Source organism: Bombyx mandarina, chromosome 16 (assembly GCF_030267445.1).
Source record: "Bombyx mandarina strain Sakado chromosome 16, ASM3026744v2".
NCBI classification, from domain to species: Eukaryota; Metazoa; Arthropoda; class Insecta; order Lepidoptera; family Bombycidae; genus Bombyx; species Bombyx mandarina.
In genome coordinates, this window is record NC_143222.1 from 8542157 (window position 1) to 8562573 (window position 20417).

The window sequence follows — 20417 nt, forward strand, 5'->3', positions numbered from 1 at the left end:
TGGGCTGTGAGCTCGTCCACTCATCTAAGCAATAAATAAAAAAAAACCTATATATTATCGAGGGTTGAAAGACATTTCGCTTATTATACGACATTTATCTTTGTAAATAAAGGTGGGTTTTATTTGTTATCAGCATCAACAGTCCGATGTTTTTAATTGTACTTCAATTAATTACTAATTACATACAATTACTCCATTCAAATATTTGAAGAATTTTCTTGTTATATTTTTTCCAAATTTTAAATTATAAATGACTCTCCTGCAAAATTGCAAAAATGGTGCTTAAATAAAATAACGTTTCACCCTTCGATATGTATACATTTAAACTTACACATATGGTGGTAAAACGTATTGTGAGTCCGCACGGGTAGGTACACCCCGCCTATTTATGCCGTGAAGCAGTAATGCGTTTCGGTTTGAAGGGTGGGGCAGCCGTTGTAACTATACTGAGACCTTAGAACTTATATCTCAAGGCGGTTGGCGGCATTTACGTTTTAGATGTCTATGGGCTCCGGTAACTACTTAACACCAATTAGGACGTGATCTCGTCCACACACCCAAGCAATAAATCTCTATCTATATCTTGTAGGCAGCGGCTTGGCTCTGCCCCTGGCATTGCTGAAGTCCATGGGCGACGGTGACCACTCACCATCAGGTGGGCCGTATACTCGTCTGCCTACAAGGACAATAAAAATAAATAAATAAAGTATACATTTAAATATTTTTACTTAATAATTGTATATTGGCGTATTGGCTTTTTCAGAGCCATGAACCAAGCCATAGGACGTTGCGTGAGGCACCTCAACGACTGGGGCGCCGTTCTGATGATCGACGAGAGAATCGCAGAACAAAAGAACCTTGAATATCTATCTAAATGGGTGCGAGACTTCGTAAGTAAAACAAAGCTTTATATGTTGCGAATAAATTATATTAACGTGGCACAGAAATTTCTCACAACAAAAACATTGAACAGTTTTATACGGGGTGCATTAGACCCTTTGCCGAATGCAAATAAAAGTTTCGAAGAAAAAAAAACTGCTTTTTGAAGTGAAACTTCTTCAGGCGCGTTGAGAGTAAAATTTAATTCGCGACAGATTCGTTACGGCTAGAGAGAAAAGATACAATTTATGAAGGGCGAGAAGGAGAAAATAGACAGAACGTCTCGCGAACCACTCGACCGTGGACAGAGGGAGAAAGCGAGCTAAGTCGTTTCTCTTATACACAGCATTCCCTAATACAAGAGAAATTTGATTTAAGGATGAAAAATGAAGAAAACCACAAGAGAAGTTTCACTTCTTTCACGTGCACCAAGTTGCACGGGCACCATTTTTATTTATTTATTCTTATCTGCGCAATGAAACACAAATAAAAATTAGCTATAACGTATGATATGTGGTTTTGAGGGAATCGTTAGGGACGCCCTCTAAATGTCTACACGAAATATTCTCTTACATTGGAGACTTCATACAAGAAAAGTATTTATGCTTAGTTCAGTCTTTATTACGTGCGGTTAGGTTATTCTTCTTCGGCTTAGATGATGGTCTTTTTACACCCCGTATAAATTAAAATCTAAGAGCTTCAGGTCTTTCTAGAATAAATAATAATTACGTTAATTAAGTTAATATAACATCACTACAATAGAACTTTTAGCATGTTCACTTTTAATAATTAGCTATGATTATTTAATAAGATTAAAGTAAATAATCAAAGTAGATTGAATGAAAAATTCCATATTTAATTTAAATGGATTATACATAAAATCAGACACTGACATAATGAAGATAGTGAAATTATTTGTTTGCCATTTCATAATAAGACGTGATATAAATTTAATTAACACTTCATACTGCTGTAAATTTTATGAGGTGGCTTCAGATTGAAACGTTTTTGCTTATTTATTTGCATATTTAAACTTTTTTTTGTCAAGTCTAAGTGTTCATACATAACTTCATCATTAATTCAATTAATATAATAAATTAATTCAAATACTTCAACTTAAATCAAACATCATGATTTTCATATTGAAAATATTAATGAACAAACTGCGAATTCTACTACTTACAATATTTCAACTAAAATTAACTAAATTAAGGAAAAAGCACATTGTCAAACTTAAAAAAAAACCTTTTTATTATTTAAGTTAAGAGTTGAAACTTTGAAGCAAACCCGTACATTTTTCAATTGTATTTGCGACTCAATAACATGATTGTATACAAACCGATAAGAATAATATACAAATAATTATATAAAAAACACGCAATTTATAGACACGTGAAATGAAATTGTTCTTCGATTATATTATCTATTAAGAATATAAAAATTAAAATTTTACATGATTCCATTAAGTACTTACATAATAGCCATATTATTATATTAACTGTTATAATAATAATAGCTATTAACTGTTCTCTCTCATAGAATAATTGTAGTTTAATAAACAAAATTAATCTTTAATAATGAAACAAAGTTAAGTCTCAACATTTATATTTATGAAGATTAATTAAGATCATACGAAGAAAAATCATGATAATTTTTTAATAACACAACACTGCGCTTTCCGAGTTGATACACGCTCGAGGTAAACACAGATTAAAGGACTTTTTTTTTTCTAAATTAGAGCCAACAGAAGCAGGGGAACTTCTTAGTTTTTTATAAGCGTAAATGTTCAGATAAAATATGACGGCGTTAACGATATTTATGTTATGCAGCACGTGCAATAGGAGTGACTCACACAAGCCAGGCGCGCCGGCCGTGTCGTTCCACTCGTAAACAACAGCTGCAACAGAAGTGACTCATAAGCCAGCTGCGCCGGCTAGTATAAAAAGGCGGAACGTGCCTTGAAATGAACATTCGTTCGACTGCGTTTGCCCGGTGCACTTACTATATCGTTGTTACGTTGTGTGATTCAGTGACTGTTGTACGTACTGGTTAAAGTTGGACAAGTGTTAAAGTGAATTGTCAAGTTAACATATTGTTGATTAAATCAGAAACCAAAGGTGACTTCGTTTTACTCGGTGTTCAACAAGATAATATCTACCCTCAAGCTTACATCAGAAGTGAGATCAGGACTCTACTCTCACTGGCGTGACGTGTTTGAACATGTTCGAAGTACAGCAAAAAAAACATGATGCAGATCAGAATACTAGTAGTGGTACGCCACAAGAGCGTGAATGCAGCATACGTAAGTCGTGTAATAACGTCTCTGTTACCTCGATGGAAGATCTGAGCCACGAAGAAATCGTCACATCTTACGTTCTGGCTCATGTTGCCCAGTTTGACTGTCGACGTCATCACATGGCGTTTACTAACGGAAATACAACACGTAACAAGCTATTGCAAGAAATTAAGGCAAGTGCAAATCTCAAGTGAAACTTCGATCGCAATAATGGATCTGTCATGACGAGTGGGTAGTTCCGACACGAATCGTTTTTAAGCCAATGACTACTGCTAGAGTTACATGGCACTAGTACAGTAAACCAGGACATGAGACTGTGAATTGTCGCTGAAATTTTAGAATCTACTCGATTCAATACCAATAACACTACACGTTCGATGACTTCGGGCTCCAGCAAGCAAGCAAACAAGAAAGCAAGCAAGTTTCCGTGGGGAAGAAAAATTGACACATCTGAAGTCGTCGTGACCTGTAAGATAAGACGTCCGGTGAGTTCGTGTCTGGCGATGCGGCCGCTGGCGGATGCAGGTTTTTCCGGTGAAGTGCGTGCTTGTGCGTGCTTGACATGTGTTCGCGGTTGGCTTCCTCAGTGTGGGAGTAACATCGTGTAAGAGAGGTGGAACCCGTAAAATTGTAGTTTGCGTGGTGGCTGGTAAGATTTGTTGCGGTAAGAAGTTTGCATGGTGGTAAAATGTCTTGTGAGTCTGCACAGGTAGCTGGAGGTGAGACTTCCGCGGTCGCGGCCCACCCAGTCCGCGAGAACCGGGCAGATCGCCTCGACGGTACGGAGGCCGGCCGACGGGTCCGCCAAACGACGAGACCACGCCTCCAGCACGGACTGCCGATATTGGAGCCCCCGCGCTCCGGCTGCACTTGCGCTAGGGCGCCCCGCCTCGTAGGAGACTGTGAGGTATCATTGAATAACTCTGACTGCGATCGCGCGCTGCCGGCGTCGCAGCGCGGCGACGTTCTCGTGGGTAAGGACGTGGCACCAGACGGGTGCTCCGTATAGTGCCATCGACCGCACGGGTACCATTACCCTGCCTATTTCTGCCGTGAAGCAGTGGTGTTTTTCGGTTTGAAGGGTGGGGCAGCGGTTGTAACTATACTGAGACCTTAGAACTTCTATCTCAAGGTGTGTGGTGCGTTTACGCTGTGGATGTCTATGGGTTCCAGTAACCACTTAACACAAGGTGGGCTGTGAGCTCGTCCACACATTAATACGAAGAGCATAATCAAACTAAATTAGATACGAAGTTTAAAGGGCCGTTTAAAGTAGTTGAAGTATTGGATGGTGTCGATTTAATTTTGACTCTCACACATTCGCTTAAGGCTCGAGCTACTACTTGCCTCACAAAAATACAGCCTGCAAAACCTGAACAACCTCCTCATCCGTGGGCGTCCGGCTCTCGCCTGCAAGTCGGCTGTTACGTGTGCGGTGATGCGAGCCATGTAGCTTCTGGGTGTTCCATGCGCTACAACAAGAAAAACGACACTGCTCCAGGTGCTGTGGCAGGTCCAACCAGAGACGTCAACGTGTGTTCCAGAGCTTCAGTGTGTTACAGATAAGTGGTTTTGGCTCCCCCTTTATGTTCCATTCAGGGTCAGACTGTAGTCTTATAAAACAAAGCCATAGTAATTTATTCAATGGTAAGCGGTTTCATGAACAAGTCACCGTAGTCACCCTAGACACGTCCTTACGGATCCATCAGATCCAATAACTCTTGCATTAGATACCTTCAGCTCTAACACTAGGAGCAGGCTGAGGAACCCCAGTAATCGTACTCGTCGAACTCGACAAAGAGGTCGACGTGCAACCTAACCCATGCATCAGCCCACTGAGTTTCTCGCCGGATCTTCTCAGTGGGTCGCGATTCCGATCCGGTAGTAGATTCATTCGCGAAGCAATTGCTCTTGAGTTGTTAGGTCTCCTGCGGAGGCGCTCGGGCAGTTGTTAGCAAATCCCACCCCTCTTGCTGAGCCTTTGCTCGCCCACCCGTCCTGGTGAAGCGGGAAAGGCCTCCGGGCCACCAGTAATCTTTCAATCATCTGCAGTTTTGGAAAACGATAGGTATAAGTTGAGATATGTAAATGGTTCTAGTGTACAAAGTTCCCCATGAAAACTTACGCGAAGTACCTCGAGGCCCGTCAGGCCTACTAGAAATTTCTGAAAATTATAGTGACGATGACGTGACGGCGTACACAGATGGGTTAATTAATCTTGTTCGTGAAACTGATCTTAATGATGACGACTCTATCACTGACAATAGAAGCGACATTTTTGTCCGCAAATAGCGATACAGCAAACATAGTCTGTGGGTAGTGATACAATGTCTGTAAGCTCAGGCACCTCAGGTGCAGGTGTTGGAAATGTAGAAAACGATGGTCGGTCTCGCACTATTTCTGAAGAAATTCCGTATAAATGTTCTGGTTTAAGAAATGTTTTAACAAACGCTACCGTACACGCAGATTAAAAAAAGAAAAGAAAAAAAAAGAGAATTGTATGTGGCTAGAGAGATGTTAATCCGGACTAGCAAAAAAAAAAAAGAGGAAAAAAAAAAAAAAAAAAGTGTGAAGTCATTGAAGGGTCTGTCCGGTCCAATGGCTTGGCTATAGGGATTTTCATCCAGATTAGCCACAACAATTAGCTACAGGGATTGCGATTCGGTCTAGCATTATCCGGTCCAGTTCGAAAAACTGAAGGGATAACAATTCCGGTCTAAGTTAAAAGGGACATACTTACATACCTGAAGAGTTTTAAATGAACTGGCCCAGGTATGTAAGCAGTCTGAAGGTTATTTATAGCCAGTATAGGATTTTCTGAAGAATTATGCGAACCGAACCGTACTAGATTGTTAATATCATAGACCACGTTTTAAGTTGCATCCGTTAATGTCAGGATGAACGAACACGTTTGTTGTTCACGGACATACCATAAGAATGCGCGCACGAGGACGAGCGCACGTCAGTATGGCCGTGACGGCGTTAACGATATTTATGTTATGCAGCACGTGCAATAGGAGTGACTCACACAAGCCAGGCGCGCCGGCCGTGTCGTTCCACTCGTAAACAACAGCTGCAACAGAAGTGACTCATAAGCCAGCTGCGCCGGCTAGTATAAAAAGGCGGAACGTGCCTTGAAATGAACATTCGTTCGACTGCGTTTGCCCGGTGCACTTACTATATCGTTGTTACGTTGTGTGATTCAGTGACTGTTGTACGTACTGGTTAAAGTTGGACAAGTGTTAAAGTGAATTGTCAAGTTAACATATTGTTGATTAAATCAGAAACCAAAGGTGACTTCGTTTTACTCGGTGTTCAACAAGATAATATCTACCCTCAAGCTTACAAATACATAATATACCTGTTTATAGGACTGGCAAGACCGATGAAAATGCAACGTAAAAGATGGACGCTGAAGAAAATTAAGTTTTATTATAATCAAAACAATGACTGAAACATCCACAACAAACATAAACTATAACTGAATACTTAAATCACTCATTTTAATTTTCTTTCGGCGTCTATCTTTTACGTTGCATTTTCATCTGTCTTGCCAGTCCTATAAACAATACCGATTATCCGTAGTTTATCTGACCACGGACATCACAGATGTTCGAACCGAAAAATTTGTTTCTCGCAAATCTGATGTTGGTTCTTTGGCTGCATTTTTTTAAATGTATTTTTTTTGTAAATGTTGCTTTTGGAACGAAGTTCCTTATTTTTCTATAATACTACTACTACGATAAAAGGGTTTAGAATATATTTCATAATTTTATATATTATACATAATTTTCTAAACAAACGTTCCTAATTGTAGTCAACCCACATATTAAGTCCAATTCGCCGCGAAAAGATTAATTTATTACAAATAAAGACCGGCCCTCTCGTTTGTGGAGTTTTTAGCCAAATCTCATTTATCATTGCCACGTCATTGACAAGTTGATATAAAAAAAATGACTTCGAAAATGTATAGCTACACATACAACTTCATTTCCATATCAAACAATAATGTCATGCCATTCTTAATGAACACTAGTTTGTTACAGATTATATTAATAATTCATCTAATTGTTTTTCACGTGATAACGGTCATATAAATCAATGAATACCGGCTGCACGCAAGAAAAAGTGTCACGTTCCGCCTGAACCTGAGCGTGCAGCGAGAGCACTGAACAAACGATAGAGAGGCACGATCGGCCCAAGCGTTGACTTGTGACACATTTATCTCTTCTCGGGTGACGTCAGAGCCTAGCAGTTCGAATAGTTCTGCTACTGACTTATGACGTAAAACTAACGTCCATAAGCCGACTTTACAGACAACTATTTTTTTTTTTATTTCAGCTCGGAAACAACCATTTTACCTTCGACGAATTAATGCATAGACAAAACAGCCTCACACGATTCATGGAGAACATGAGCAAAGAATAATATATATTTTTTTGCTTAATTTATTCATTTTTATTATTTTAATCAAATTATGATCAATTATTCTAATAAAATGTAATGACAATGTATGTTTTTTTTTTAACTATAATACTAGATCAATTTTGAAGATCAATACTAATTAGGCGAATAGGTTTTGTAAATTGATTCAATACCTACAATAAATAATGTTTTGAGGTGGCTAGTTGTTGATCTCTATGGATGAATTTCCGCTTTTCTCTCTAAGCTGTAACAAAAATTTTAAATAAATAAAAATGTTTAGCCGAAAATTGTTGTTCTTTTTTTTTATACAATAGGCAGCGGCTTGACTGTGCTCCCGGCATTGAGGACCTCTATGAGTGACGGTGACCACTTACAATCATGCGGGCCGTATGCTCGGCTGCCTACAAAGACAATTGAAAATCCTGACATCTTCCTTCACAATTCCTTAAATACCTAGTTTTCTTAAAAACATAAGTTTTGCACATCCGTCTGAAGTCTCCACGTCGTCGCGTACTGTCTTTTTTTTTGCAAAAAAGGGTGGACGAGCTCACAGTGCACCTGGTGTTAAGTGGTTACTGGAGCACATAGACATCCACAACGTAAATGGGCCACCCATCTTGAGATATAAGTTCTAAGGTCTCGGTATAGTTACAACGGCTGCCCCACCCTTCAAACCGAAGTTTGTTGAACCTTGTCACGAAGCACTCATACGTTTCGATATGAAGAGTACGTCAACCGTTCTATTAAATTAAAATTCCGTGCCTTAATAAAGCATCGCTTCTCAATCCCCACACTAAGTACAAAAACTTTCAGAAGAACTTTGAAATCAGCGGGAAGAAATTCCCGCTAGCTCTGTCCGCCGGGCGTTAATGTTGCCGCCACGAATCTCGTGAAAAATTTAACACGCTTACATAACACTTTATATAATAACTAGTCAGGTCATAAGTATTGTCATACAGTAAAAACTTTTCTTTTAGAATGCTGGCCACAAAAAAGTTTATTGAATTCGAATTTCGAATTGTTCATGAAAATAAAAATGTATACTTTTAGAATTTTGCTTATTTTTAAATATGGAGTGGACGCTTAAAGAAGGCCGTGTTGCAGTTATTGCGTTGCATCGTTGCGGTTACGCGCCAATTCAAATTTTTAACATACTGAAAAATTTTAATATAACCAAAAGATTCGTTTATCGTACCATCAAACGATACAATGAAGACTCTAGTGTAGATGACAGGTCAAGAAGTGGTCGCCCTCGGTCTGTTAGGACTCCAGCAGTGATAAAAGCTGTGAAGGCGCGAATTCAAAGAAATCCCAAACGTAAGCAGAAACTGTTGGCCCTTCAGATGGGGTTAAGCAGAACCACGGTGAAAAGGGTGTTAAATGAAGACTTAGGGCTTCGGGCATATCGAAGAAAAACAGGACATCGTTTGAATGCTCGTCTAATGGACCTGAGACTAAAGAGATGCCGCGCTTTGTTGAAGCGGTACGCGGGAAAAAATATCGGGAAATTCTTTTTTCGGGTGAAAAAATTTTTACCGTAGAAGAGAGCTACAACAAACAAAATGATAAGGTGTACGCACACAGTAGTGAAGAAGCGAGCAACCGTATTCCGCGTGTCCAACGAGGTCATTTTCATTCCTCGCTCATGGTATGGTTGGGAGTTTCTTATTGGGGCTTAACAGAGGTACATTTTTGTGAGAAAGGTGTAAAAACGAATGCAGTTGTGTATCAAAATAGAGTCCTGATGAACCTTGTGGAACCTGTTTCTCATACCATGTTCTATAACAGGCACTGGGTATTCCAACAAGATTCGGCGCCAGCTCATAAAGCGAAGAGCACACAAGACTGGCTGGCGGCGCGTGAAATCGACTTCATCTGGCACGAAGACTGGCCCTCCTCCAGTCCAGATTTGAATCCGTTAGATTACAAGATATGGCAACACTTGGAGGAAAAGGCGTGCTCAAAGCCTCATCCCAATTTGGAGTCATTCAAGACATCCTTGATTAAGGCAGCCGCCGATATTGACATGGATCTCGTTCGTGCTGCGATAGACGACTGGCCGTGCAGATTGAAGGCTTGTATTCAAAATCACGGAGGTCATTTTGAATAAACTTTAGTGTCATAAGAATCTATGTTTTGTTAAGTTCATTTTGGTATATGAATGGTTACATAATGAATAAACTTGTTTCAATTATTTTACATTAAACATGTGACAGAATTTATGACCTGACTAGGTATATCACAGCAGTCAACCCAAAGTTCGGTTCGAAGGGCGAGGCGGGTGTTGTACTGTAAAACAGCGAAGCAGAACTTCCATCTTAAGGTGGGTGGCGGCATTTACTTTGTTGATGTCCACGAGCTCCGGTAACCACTTAACACCGGGTAGGCCGTGAGGTATCTAAGCTAAAAGAAAATAATAATAAGTGAATTGATAATAAAAAAAACACGACGTGAAACAAAACGCGCGCGGGCGCCGATCATTTCGCAAATGATATTTGATACGGTGTCCACAAATTTCAATTTTAATTAAATTAATTTAATGAAGGTTTTCTCTTTAGTTCATCTGTATTTTTTTTTAAGCGTTTCACGTAACCATGAATTATCGTGTCCTTGAGTATGTAGTGTTCAACTATAGTAGAATTATTTTGTCCGTGCAGTTTCGGTCATAAAAAATCGGAGCGGTGAAGCGAGTATTTCGCTCTCTCTTCCACTCGCGAGCCTTATGGACTGGCATAGTGATGCGCATTATTGTTGTCAATAAGCGTTATCGATCATGTATTTAGTTTTGTCATTTGGTGGGTTAGTGATAAAAATGAAAGAAAAAATCACTAATCGAACACTTACACCACATATCGCCGCAGCAAGTTAACGACAACGGCAGAAATTAACACTTTATAACTTTTCGGGAGCTATTCTTATTTCAGTGAAAATTTTTAACACATTGTTGATAACAACACGTGCAAATATTATTTTGAATAAATTCTGCCGTTTTGATACAAAACAAAGGAGTAGCCATTGTGTCACTAAAGAAATTCAGAGAACGAATGCAATAAAAACACATTAGTCATCGACATAAAGTACTATAAATTACAAATGACTCCTAACATAACAATTTCTCACCATCCTTCGTATGTGTGTACCTGCCTTCGATGACCCATTTGTTTTATCGATAATGGCGTTGCGCCCGAGCAACATGCTCACCGCCCTAGCCGGGCTGTGTTTTATGACCCAAACTGCACGGACAAAATAATTCTACTATAGTCAGCCTATGGAATAACGGCAGCATATATATCATTTACTTGTTTTTGGGAATTCAAAATAATTTTGTATGTAATTTCAGATATTCAATTTTTTTTTTCTGGAGTCCGTAGACATCTACCACGTAAATGCGGCCACCCACCTTGAGATATGAGTTCTAAGGTAAAACGGCTGCCCCGCCCTTCAAAACGAAACGCATCACTGCTTCACGGCAGGAATAGGCAGTGCAGTGGTACCTACCCGTACGGACTCACAAGGTCCTACCATCAGTAATTTTTTATTAAATTTTTATGTACATATATTAAGCGTATTATAAATAAATACTTACGATTTTGTACAGTCTACGGAACGAATGTGACGTTTGAGATGCGACACTATGGGAAACGAACGCATGCAGATGCCACAAGAGAACGGTCTCTCGCCGGTGTGGTACCTGGATAATAAACATGAAGGATAAAATTAGGTATCGTGAGCATTTCTTTTGTTACGCCGGTACGTGTAACGCCATCTATCGCCGAATAGTCGAAAGAATATCGAAGAATCTAGCAGTATCTAGAACGCTCGAGAAGTACAACGCCATCTATTGTCAGATAGCGGAAACAATACTAGAGATGTGTGGAATATTCTCGATAATTCTAGGGATGCGGTATCGGCTATAAAAGCGTTGCTGAGATGGCACGCAGTCAGTCGGTAATCGGAACTACTCGAAGCGAAACAGCGAACGGATCACCTGAAGCGAAGTGGAACAAGCGAATTGAGAGTTTTAAAGTGTTTGTTGAGTGTTTTAAAGTGTTTGTGAAGTGTTTAATTGTTTTAAGTGTTGAATACAGTTTTTAGTTGTACTTTGGTGGAACATTTTATTTATCCTGAACCCTCAGCGCGTAACAATTTTATATGTTTCGTAGAGGGAGCATCATCTTATATAGGGGACAAATTGAAAAAGTGTTCGTCTGTAAACAGCAAGCTATTGTTGGAAGACTCATCGAGATAGCGCTAGTGTAGAAAGCGGAAATAATATGAATATATTAAAGCAGTTTTAAACAGAGTGAAGTGTGGTAGTTTATGGTGCTGTTTTTAAAATCTTTCCACTTGCTACTGTGGCGCCACCTTCATTGTCTCCCTGTCAGCGGACACATTTTTATATACCGAGATGGTGCTCCTTTTTTTTCTACCCTCCATAATTTATCTGTGCTGTGCGGTTTGCGCTGTCTGATTTGTGGTGATGTCTGTGGAGTCAGTTTGTGCTTTCTAATAATTGTGATATCTGTGGACTTCAGCGGGTGAAATCTGTATTGCACTGGAATAACTGCTGTTTTCGTCGAGAAATTAGAATGATTGTTTGGGTAGAAAACAAATGAGAAAATTAAATTTCAAAAAAAAATATAATATAAACAATATACTAAATTTACCTTTTATGAACAACCAAATCGCTCTTTTTATAGAATTTCTTGCCGCACCCCTTAACGTCGCAGGCGTGGGGCATCACACCCTGGTGTTTAGATTTTATGTGGTCTTTTAACTGTAACATTAATATCGAATATTTTATTTACTAATTTTTTTTATGGCTTAGATGGGTGGACGAGCTCACAGCCCACCTGGTGTTAAGTGGTTACTGGAGCCCATAGACATCTACAATGTAAATGCGCCACCCAACTCGAGACATAAGTTCTACGGTCTCAGTATAGTTACAACGGCTACCCCACCTTTCGAACCGAAACGCATTAAACTAACCAAAGTTTCTGAACGAAATTTCCTAGAAATATTGCACACTGAAAAGTTACAAATGTTAGCTGTTCTTCTTGGTACAAAGAAACATTTCTATAGTTTAAAATGTCAAATGAAATTTTACAGTTGAATTTAGTTTATTAAGATAAATTTATTCAGTGTGTTTAAGAAGATTTTATTTATTATGTAACTTCTAAAATAGACAAGTATCAAAGTAAATTATAATTTTTTTTTAAAAATTATAACTTTTTAAAGATTTCGATTGTAATTTTCTGTACCAAATCAAACAGTCAACATGTCCAAAACAATAAAAATATCGTTCAGTAGCTCCGGAGTTGTGGAACAAACAAACAGACAGACAGACAGAAAATAATTCTAATAATCTATTACTTTTGTTTAATTACCCTCTTCCTATTTTTATTAAACAAACACCTACGATTCTACGGTTTTATATTATTTTGAAACATGAAGGAATAATTACAAAACAGTACAAAATTCTTTTAAATATTTTTTTGCCTTCCGTACACCTGACTTCTTCAAGAAGGGCATTAGCAAAGTTCCCACTGCACTGGTAAACGATAGGAACTTCGAGCGGAAATCGATCCGGGCCCGTCTGCACAGTGTGCTTAGTGCGAGTTTTTTAACGTTCTGGATAGCGTAAAAGTTAACTCAAATTTGTGTGGAGTTGGAACAGCGCCCCTAGCGGCAAACGTAGGCAAACGATCCAACTCCACACAAATTTGAGTTAACTTTTACGCTATCCAGAACGTTAAAAAACTCGCACTAAGCACACTGGTCTACACTAGTATAGATCGTCGATGTTAGAGCAGTTGGTTGGCTGTCCTGGTGAACCTAAGTTTTGAAGTCGTCGTGGCCTAAGGGATAAGACGTCCGGTCTGTCCCTATATCCCTATGTATGCTTAAATCTTTAAAACTACGCAACGAATTTTGATGCGGTTTTGTTTAATAGATAGAGTGATTGAAGAGGAAGGTTTATATGTATAATAACATCCATTAAATAGTGGAGAAATCAATAATAAATTACAGTTTCCGAAGCGAAGCGAGGGCGGGTCGCTAGTTAAGCAATAAAAAAAAAGTTATAGTAAATGTTATAGAACAGTCGGGAGCTAACCATCCAGGCGGCGGTGTAGGTCCGGTCGCAGTAGTGGCAGCAGTGCGCGGTGTGCGTGCGCGGCTCGTGTGCGGCGCGCATGTGCTTGTTTAGCGTGGACCGGTATCCGAACCTTTGGCCGCACACCGCGCACACGTGCCGACACAGCTCCGGCTCGTGGATGGCTGCGGATACATACATACTCATTTTTACTTATATTCCTTACCTTACCTTACTACCTTAAGAAGCTATGCCAGCGTAACCTAACAAGTAGGTGAGCTGTTGGAGCTCTAACCTGACAACGTCGCGACCCACTGAGAAAATCCGGCGAGAAACTCAGTGGGCTGTGTCTGTGGGTTAATTCACTCGTCGAGCCCTTCGTCGCAAGCGACGGGTTCGACGCGGACGGTGACGGTGCTTGAGGTGCCTAAAAGCACCGTTAATAGATCGGGAGGATCCGTAATGACGTGAAAAAACAATATTATAGTTTTAGCAAAAGCGGGCAAGTACATTATTTAAAGAACAACACAGCTACGAGCCTAGGACTCGTTTGACGAATGACGTCATAGCTTTCGGGAAGTAATAAAAAGTTTCTCATACAAATGTCATTTTAATTTTGCAAACTATTCCTTGAATTTATTAAAGATTTTTTTTGTTTCTTCTATGATTTTATTGATAAAATATGCACAACTCTAATATCTATTGTCGGCTCGGAACGAAACCGTACTGACCACTATCGATTTCGATCGAAATCAAATGTGAAAATTACGAATAACAAATAATTTAAAAGTCAATATAAAGTTCGTAACATACATTACGCAACGGAACAATTTATTTTTCGAGACTTCTAGAATGATCTTCGCTAAGCAGATGATTCCGAATACAGTTCCAATTATAAAAATAAAATGACACTATTGCTATTAAAAAAATTGGCATTTACAAGTCTTATCATTACATGATTTTTGCGGCTCTCAATCTAGCAACGTCTTAAACGAGATGTCGCTATTATGTATTTGAAAAAAATTCTAAAACATACTCACCCATGTGCGATGTATAATTGTCTTTTTTGTTAAACACTTTATTACAAATTCTGCAAGCGAATATAAACAGTTTCCTCCCTTTAATGCCTTTTATTTTCAATTCACCGTGTTTCGTTTCTGAATTGGGCATTTTATTTTGTGTCAATGAGAGCGACTGAGCGGTGACGGCCGTCGGCTTCTGTTTGATTTCGACCACTATCGGTTCGCTGACCATGGACTCCATAGCGGGTATGTTGCTGACCGCTTCCGCAGTTTCGTCAGCTTTCGAGTTTACAGTTTCGCTGTTCATTCCCACACCAATGTTGTTCAGCATTTCAGTCAATTCGGCGTTGATTTCGCTGCTCAAGCTTATGACGAAGGTGTCGTCGTCTTCAGTAGATATGTACTGAACGTTGTTCTCTCCTATGAGTTGATTTAGATTGGCCGCTAGAGTCTTACTGGCTTCGAGATCTACATCACTCTCGAATATAATCGAACATTCATTCTCATTGGCCCCGAACATTTCTTCAGGTTTATCCGGTAACTCTTCCGCAGCTTTTAGTAACTCTTCAGGCAAATTATCGATACTTTTACCGTCGACGAAATCAAACAATATCTCGCCATTAGGCATAGTGTCGACATTGTAGTCCATGTCGTTCGTGTTCAAATTAAACATGTGGCCGGCTTTAAAATTATCAAAGTCGATGTTATTGTACAGCAGTTCGTCGTCTATTTCTTCTAGTTGGGTCATGTCGTCTGTATTGTTCACGTCGGTTGGCGGATTGAAGATATTGATGATTTCATCGGGCGTTGTGAGAGTGACGTAGTCATCTTCCGCGGAGAGTATATCGTCCATGATATTATCCTCTGGTCTGCTGACCGGCTTCGGGTGTACCATATTGGAAGCGTCTTTCTCGTTTTCTTTATTAAATTTCCCGGGCTCTTTTTTTAACTTTAAGCCATCTATGTTCTTTTTTGACTTCTTTCCATCTGGGTGTTCGCTGTAATACATTACAGAAAAAATCTTTTTATTTTGCTTTTATTGAAAAACAAAGTCTGTGTTAAAAAGGCATACATATGTGATATATATATTAAACTATTATTGTTACATAGTTACCGAACACAATGCTCTAACAAAGCGCTTCTGTATTGGAATGACATTCCACAGATCCTGCAGTAGTTCTTTCTGACAGTTTTATCACCGAGTTCATTCAACCCCTTGCATTTTTTACAATTTTGATAATGACGTTTCATTGATGCCAACTACAAACAAAAACTTTTTTTTACTGGCACACTAAACGAAACATAAATTTTTATTTTTTAAATTCACCTGTCTGAACCTACTACCGCACCCAGGGCAGCAAAATGGTTGTGTATTTGTATGCAGAAGCGTATGTCTGTTGAAATTGGACTTATCATTAAACTTGGCCTTGCAAACGGGACACTCATGTTTCTTTTCCCCTGAAAAGATCTTTAATGTCAATAAATAAATTATGGATAAGTCATTATTGAGTTATAGAGTAACTAACTTTTCTTGCACATATCGTCTTTTCGCATTAAAAGTGTACAATTTCCAAAAATATTCGAAATTGAGTTAATATGCGGAATCATTTGGTATCATCAATATTTTTCTCATAAATACTGTCAAAAGAGCGTAGCTTAGTTTTAGTTTTTTTTTTTAGTTTTCCTATGTTTTGACTACTATTAACAAAATTAATACATACTTTTATTTTACTTTAAAAGACAGATAATGTAACTGGTAAAAAATAAAAAATAATTGTTGCAAAGATGATTAATATTAAAAATATCACATGATAAACCTTTAAAACACTCTCCTGTAAAATGAGTAAATTTGAGATTATACAGTTTTAATGCGAGAAGACGATATATCTGATTTGCTTCTTCTTTAATGTCAGATGTCAGCGCAAATATGTAGTTCAAATGGGTATAGGTCATATTATATAATAATATGTTATCTTAAACCCTGCACGTCTAAAAAAAGAGTGTAAAACCTTACCTGTATGCACACTAATATGCTTCTTAAGATCGGATTTTTTGTCAAATGTCTTTGTACATTGATCACACTTGTGCGGTCTGAAATCAAATTTTATTTCCATATAATCCAGACATTTAGATATCATCATTTCAACAACATTGTACATTCTTCATTATTCGGTCAAATGTGCCCACAGCATATTACATTCATTATAATTCCACCGGAACACAATATGTGGTGTAATCGTTATTTCGAAATTTATTTTATTACATTTGGTAACATTGTGAAAAAGTATAAATATTTTTTTAAATGTCTATTTGTTCTATCATAACATTGAAATAATTTCATTTGTTTAATATAGATTTCCACCTGGATCTTAGTTTTCGTGAATTCCACATTATAGCGTGTTCTGGGCCCTGTAGTATTAAAGTAATCACTTAACACCAGGTGGGCTGTGAACTAGTCCACCCATCTAAGGAATAAAAAAAAGGTACCTTCTTCCTATTTTTTCAGGACACACCAGATATAAAATATATACTTTTTTATTAGTATTCTTTATGTTTATATACTAATATATATTATAAAAACTAACTTATAATCCAGATGCTTTGCAAAAAGATGTTGTTGTAGTCTCCACAGTGCTTCGAATGCCAGTGGACATTGAGGACATCTCCATACCCTCTCCAGTGGCTTATGAATGAGACTGTGTCTCATCAACTGTTGCTTTGTCGTGAATTTCGCATTAGGACATTGCTCTGAAAATATTCAATAGATATACCCAATGTTACAAGAAATATTTAAATTTAAAATACTGGAAGTTGCTGAAATTATCTTCTATACTATATGTGAGGATACCAACCTCACAAACAATGATAGGTGATAAGGCTCGTGATTTTTATAAAACCTCTATATGTTAAGATTTAACTCACAGAGGACATTCAAAATTCGCTTTGCTTAAGATTGCATTTACTAAAAAGATATACTTTTTTTGTATTTTGAAAATTAGAATAATTGATTCCTATCTAAGGATGGAACACGGCATAATGAACAACTTCATTATTATTAAAATAAACGAAAATTGTGGTATCTATAATGAAAAATGTAAACAAAATAAAGGTAAGTAGTTTTATACATAATTAAACTAGTTTTATGGTTTAATCTCTTATTTATTATTAATTTATTAAGACGTTTTCTTGTTTTCTTGATGGCCTTGTTGGTTGAATATCCAATAACTCTCAATTTCCATTGAATGTATTATGTACACCCTTTAATAAAGCCTGTCAATGGGTTGTATTTATTTATTTATTGCCAATATGAGCATATGGCCAATCTGATAGTGAGCGGTTACCATCACTCATGAATGTCAGCAATTTTATAGGCACAGCTTAGTCGCTACCTATAATTCTACAACTATCAATAGCTTTCAAGAGTATTACAGTTTATTAAACTCAATAAATACTATTACTACATACCACACAACCAAGTATTGCTTTTGGAATGTACTCGCAAATGTCCATAATACTTTTTGGCATTGTCGAATTTTCGTTTACATATTTCACAGCATAACGTCGCAGGACCATTCAGATCTGGCTCTTCCAATGGTTCATCCAAAGATAGGAACTGGGCCAAAACATCTTCTTCGCTTAGCAACGAACCTTGAGATACTAGAGTCGTGTGTAAATTAGCCAGTAGGCCTTCTTCTTTTGATTTACCATAATCTAACTCCGAAGGCTGCGAATCTACAAACTATCAAATTATCGTTGTGAAACAAGTACTTTCCGTATTTGAACTACATTGCATAAAATACGCACTGGTAAACTGAAAAATGGTAAATTGTTTTCCATTTTTTATAGAATGAATCCTCCATTTAAAAATGTTAACATCTATGTAAACTAAAATAGCATAATCGAAAATACATATTTACTCCCAATTTCCATTAATGAAATTGTTATTGATTGACAATCATAAGTAATATTGACATTCGGCTGACGTTCATAGATTTATTGTTCCAAATAGTTAACCTGGCCAAGCAAAGGGCGCATAACCCATACACTAAGTCGTCTTTTATTATGAGAATACACATTAAAGACAATTTTCTTAATTTGAAAGAGAAATGAAATAAAATCTCTGATTACAATAGAAAATATGCTTAAAACTTGATGGTATTTTTAAAAGAACCCCAAAAGCTAGCCCAACGATATTCTAGTTCCTATTTTTTTTGCTTAAAAAATATCCCATGTTATTTAAATAATATATAATAGTAATAGTAAAATAGTATTAAAATAGTAATAATAAAATAATAATGAAAATAAAATAATATAGATCTTAAAATAGAGTGTATTGAAACCGTTTCTGAAGAAGACTAAATTGTATGTTAGAATTAATAAATAAACAAATATTCTCTTGGTGTGACTATTTACCACTGCTCACAAACATCAGTTATGGCACGACCACAGGCAAGCTGCTGTGTCGAGGAACAGCAGCAATATAAATGGTGGTAGAGCCATTTTAGCATATAATTAAGACTTTGAATACGACTTTATTGTTTAAATAATGGTATATAAATCATATACTGATTTCAAATTACAAGTAAACGGCTTAAATTTATTTATTGTGTTTATATATTTGCTTTAATCATATATTGTTAATAGTACACTGCAACATACTTCCTGTACCTTTTCTGTATCTTTCTTATCTGAATCTATATTCTGTATCTTTTTCAGAATTTCTGTAAATAAAACTGTTACCTAATCTGTCTAAAACTGTCATCTGATTTTGGTTAATTTTAAACGTGTTTTAATAAAATATGTTTAGGTAATCAAGTACCTAATTAATTTGTTACGCAGTCATTTATCTGATATGCAGTGGATTGTTAGTTGGGAGATTTAGTTTGCTTGAATTTTAAATAGAGGAGCAATTAAAAATTCCTCTTATAATATTTATTTTTGTATAACTCTTAGATATTGCTTTGACCGTGTCTAGATGAGAAGTCATTATCATCACTTAAGATAATTATCTGTTTTAAACATTTAAATATCTAAGCATTCCAATATTCGAAATCTGTAACCTTATGTGTCAAGTGCTCCCTGCCATTACTTTCATATTCAAATTCCAACACAGCGTCCCTACGTTTGCCGCTAGGGGACTGTACCATAGATTATACACTTTGCTTCCGACTTCCGAATTTAGAGCTAAATTATTGAGAAGAGTTTAAAAGCCGTTTTTGTGATCGTAAAATACGTACCGGTAAAATGAGGCGATTAGGGATTGAGAGGCGAATCGGGAAAAAACCGGGAAAATCTTTCGACGCTCAATATAAGTTTTATATTCGTTGCAAAATCTTCCATTTTTTGTAGTTTAATAGTAGAATGTTGAAAGTTCACAAAACAACTCTGAATATGCATGATAATAGCTGCTAACTTATAAAAAATCGCGTTTCAAATTAACTTCCTGTGGTGGTAATTATTTTAGTGCTAGAAACTTTGATCTCTTTTATTTATTTGATAATAATAGAAGACGACTATGATTTATAAACGTTATTTAGTGTTTGAACCAGCATATATATTAAAGGAAAGTCTCAGTTGTTATTGGTTTTAATGTATTTGATTAAATAAAAATACATGTAAAAATCTGTTGTTTTTGGGGATATTGGGGACGTCTTAGGTACAAATAACAACGAAAAAGGGGTCAATTGGGATGAGAATACGT

The 20417-nt window shown here is 37.3% G+C and overlaps 3 protein-coding genes across 3 annotated transcripts in view; 2 read left to right on the plus strand and 1 right to left on the minus strand.

Annotated features, from left to right (window-relative positions):
* Positions 1–7887, plus strand: part of LOC114250389 (Fanconi anemia group J protein homolog) — a 94782-nt gene extending 86895 nt beyond the window's left edge. The window contains 2 exon segments of the mRNA XM_089733880.1: positions 764–890; positions 7517–7887. Coding sequence (XP_089590006.1) covers positions 764–890; positions 7517–7603 — 214 coding nt within the window. The 3' untranslated portion in view covers positions 7604–7887.
* LOC149501324 (uncharacterized) lies at positions 897–6467 on the plus strand. The gene is made up of 2 exons (XM_089733900.1): positions 897–4082; positions 4505–6467. Exons 1-2 carry the CDS (start codon positions 3864–3866, stop codon positions 4739–4741), a joined length of 456 nt encoding a protein of 151 aa, XP_089590026.1. The 5' UTR covers positions 897–3863; the 3' UTR covers positions 4742–6467.
* LOC114250369 (uncharacterized) lies at positions 7610–18912 on the minus strand. Its single transcript, XM_089733881.1, has 11 exons — positions 18521–18912; positions 18182–18455; positions 17302–17464; positions 16731–16807; positions 16044–16174; positions 15831–15976; positions 14735–15714; positions 13716–13879; positions 12268–12377; positions 11187–11291; positions 7610–7844 (listed from the first exon to the last, which is right to left on the minus strand). Exons 1-11 carry the CDS (start codon positions 18551–18553, stop codon positions 7814–7816), a joined length of 2214 nt encoding a protein of 737 aa, XP_089590007.1. The 5' UTR covers positions 18554–18912; the 3' UTR covers positions 7610–7813.
* Positions 18913–20417: the final 1505 nt, after the last annotated feature.

Excerpts from the sequence above, each read along its gene's own strand:
- LOC149501324 (XM_089733900.1), top strand. The coding sequence starts at position 3,864 with ATGTCTTGTGAGTCTGCACAGGTAGCTGGAGGTGAGACTTCCGCGGTC. Across the intron at positions 4,083-4,504 it reads GCCTCGTAGGAGACTGTGAG|GCTCGAGCTACTACTTGCCT; the intron begins GTATCATTGAAT and ends CATTCGCTTAAG.
- LOC114250369 (XM_089733881.1), bottom strand. The coding sequence starts at position 18,553 with ATGGAAAACAATTTACCATTTTTCAGTTTACCA. Across the intron at positions 18,456-18,520 it reads TACCATTTTTCAGTTTACCA|TTTGTAGATTCGCAGCCTTC; the intron begins GTGCGTATTTTA and ends ATAATTTGATAG. Across the intron at positions 15,715-15,830 it reads TTGTTAGAGCATTGTGTTCG|CGAACACCCAGATGGAAAGA; the intron begins GTAACTATGTAA and ends AATGTATTACAG.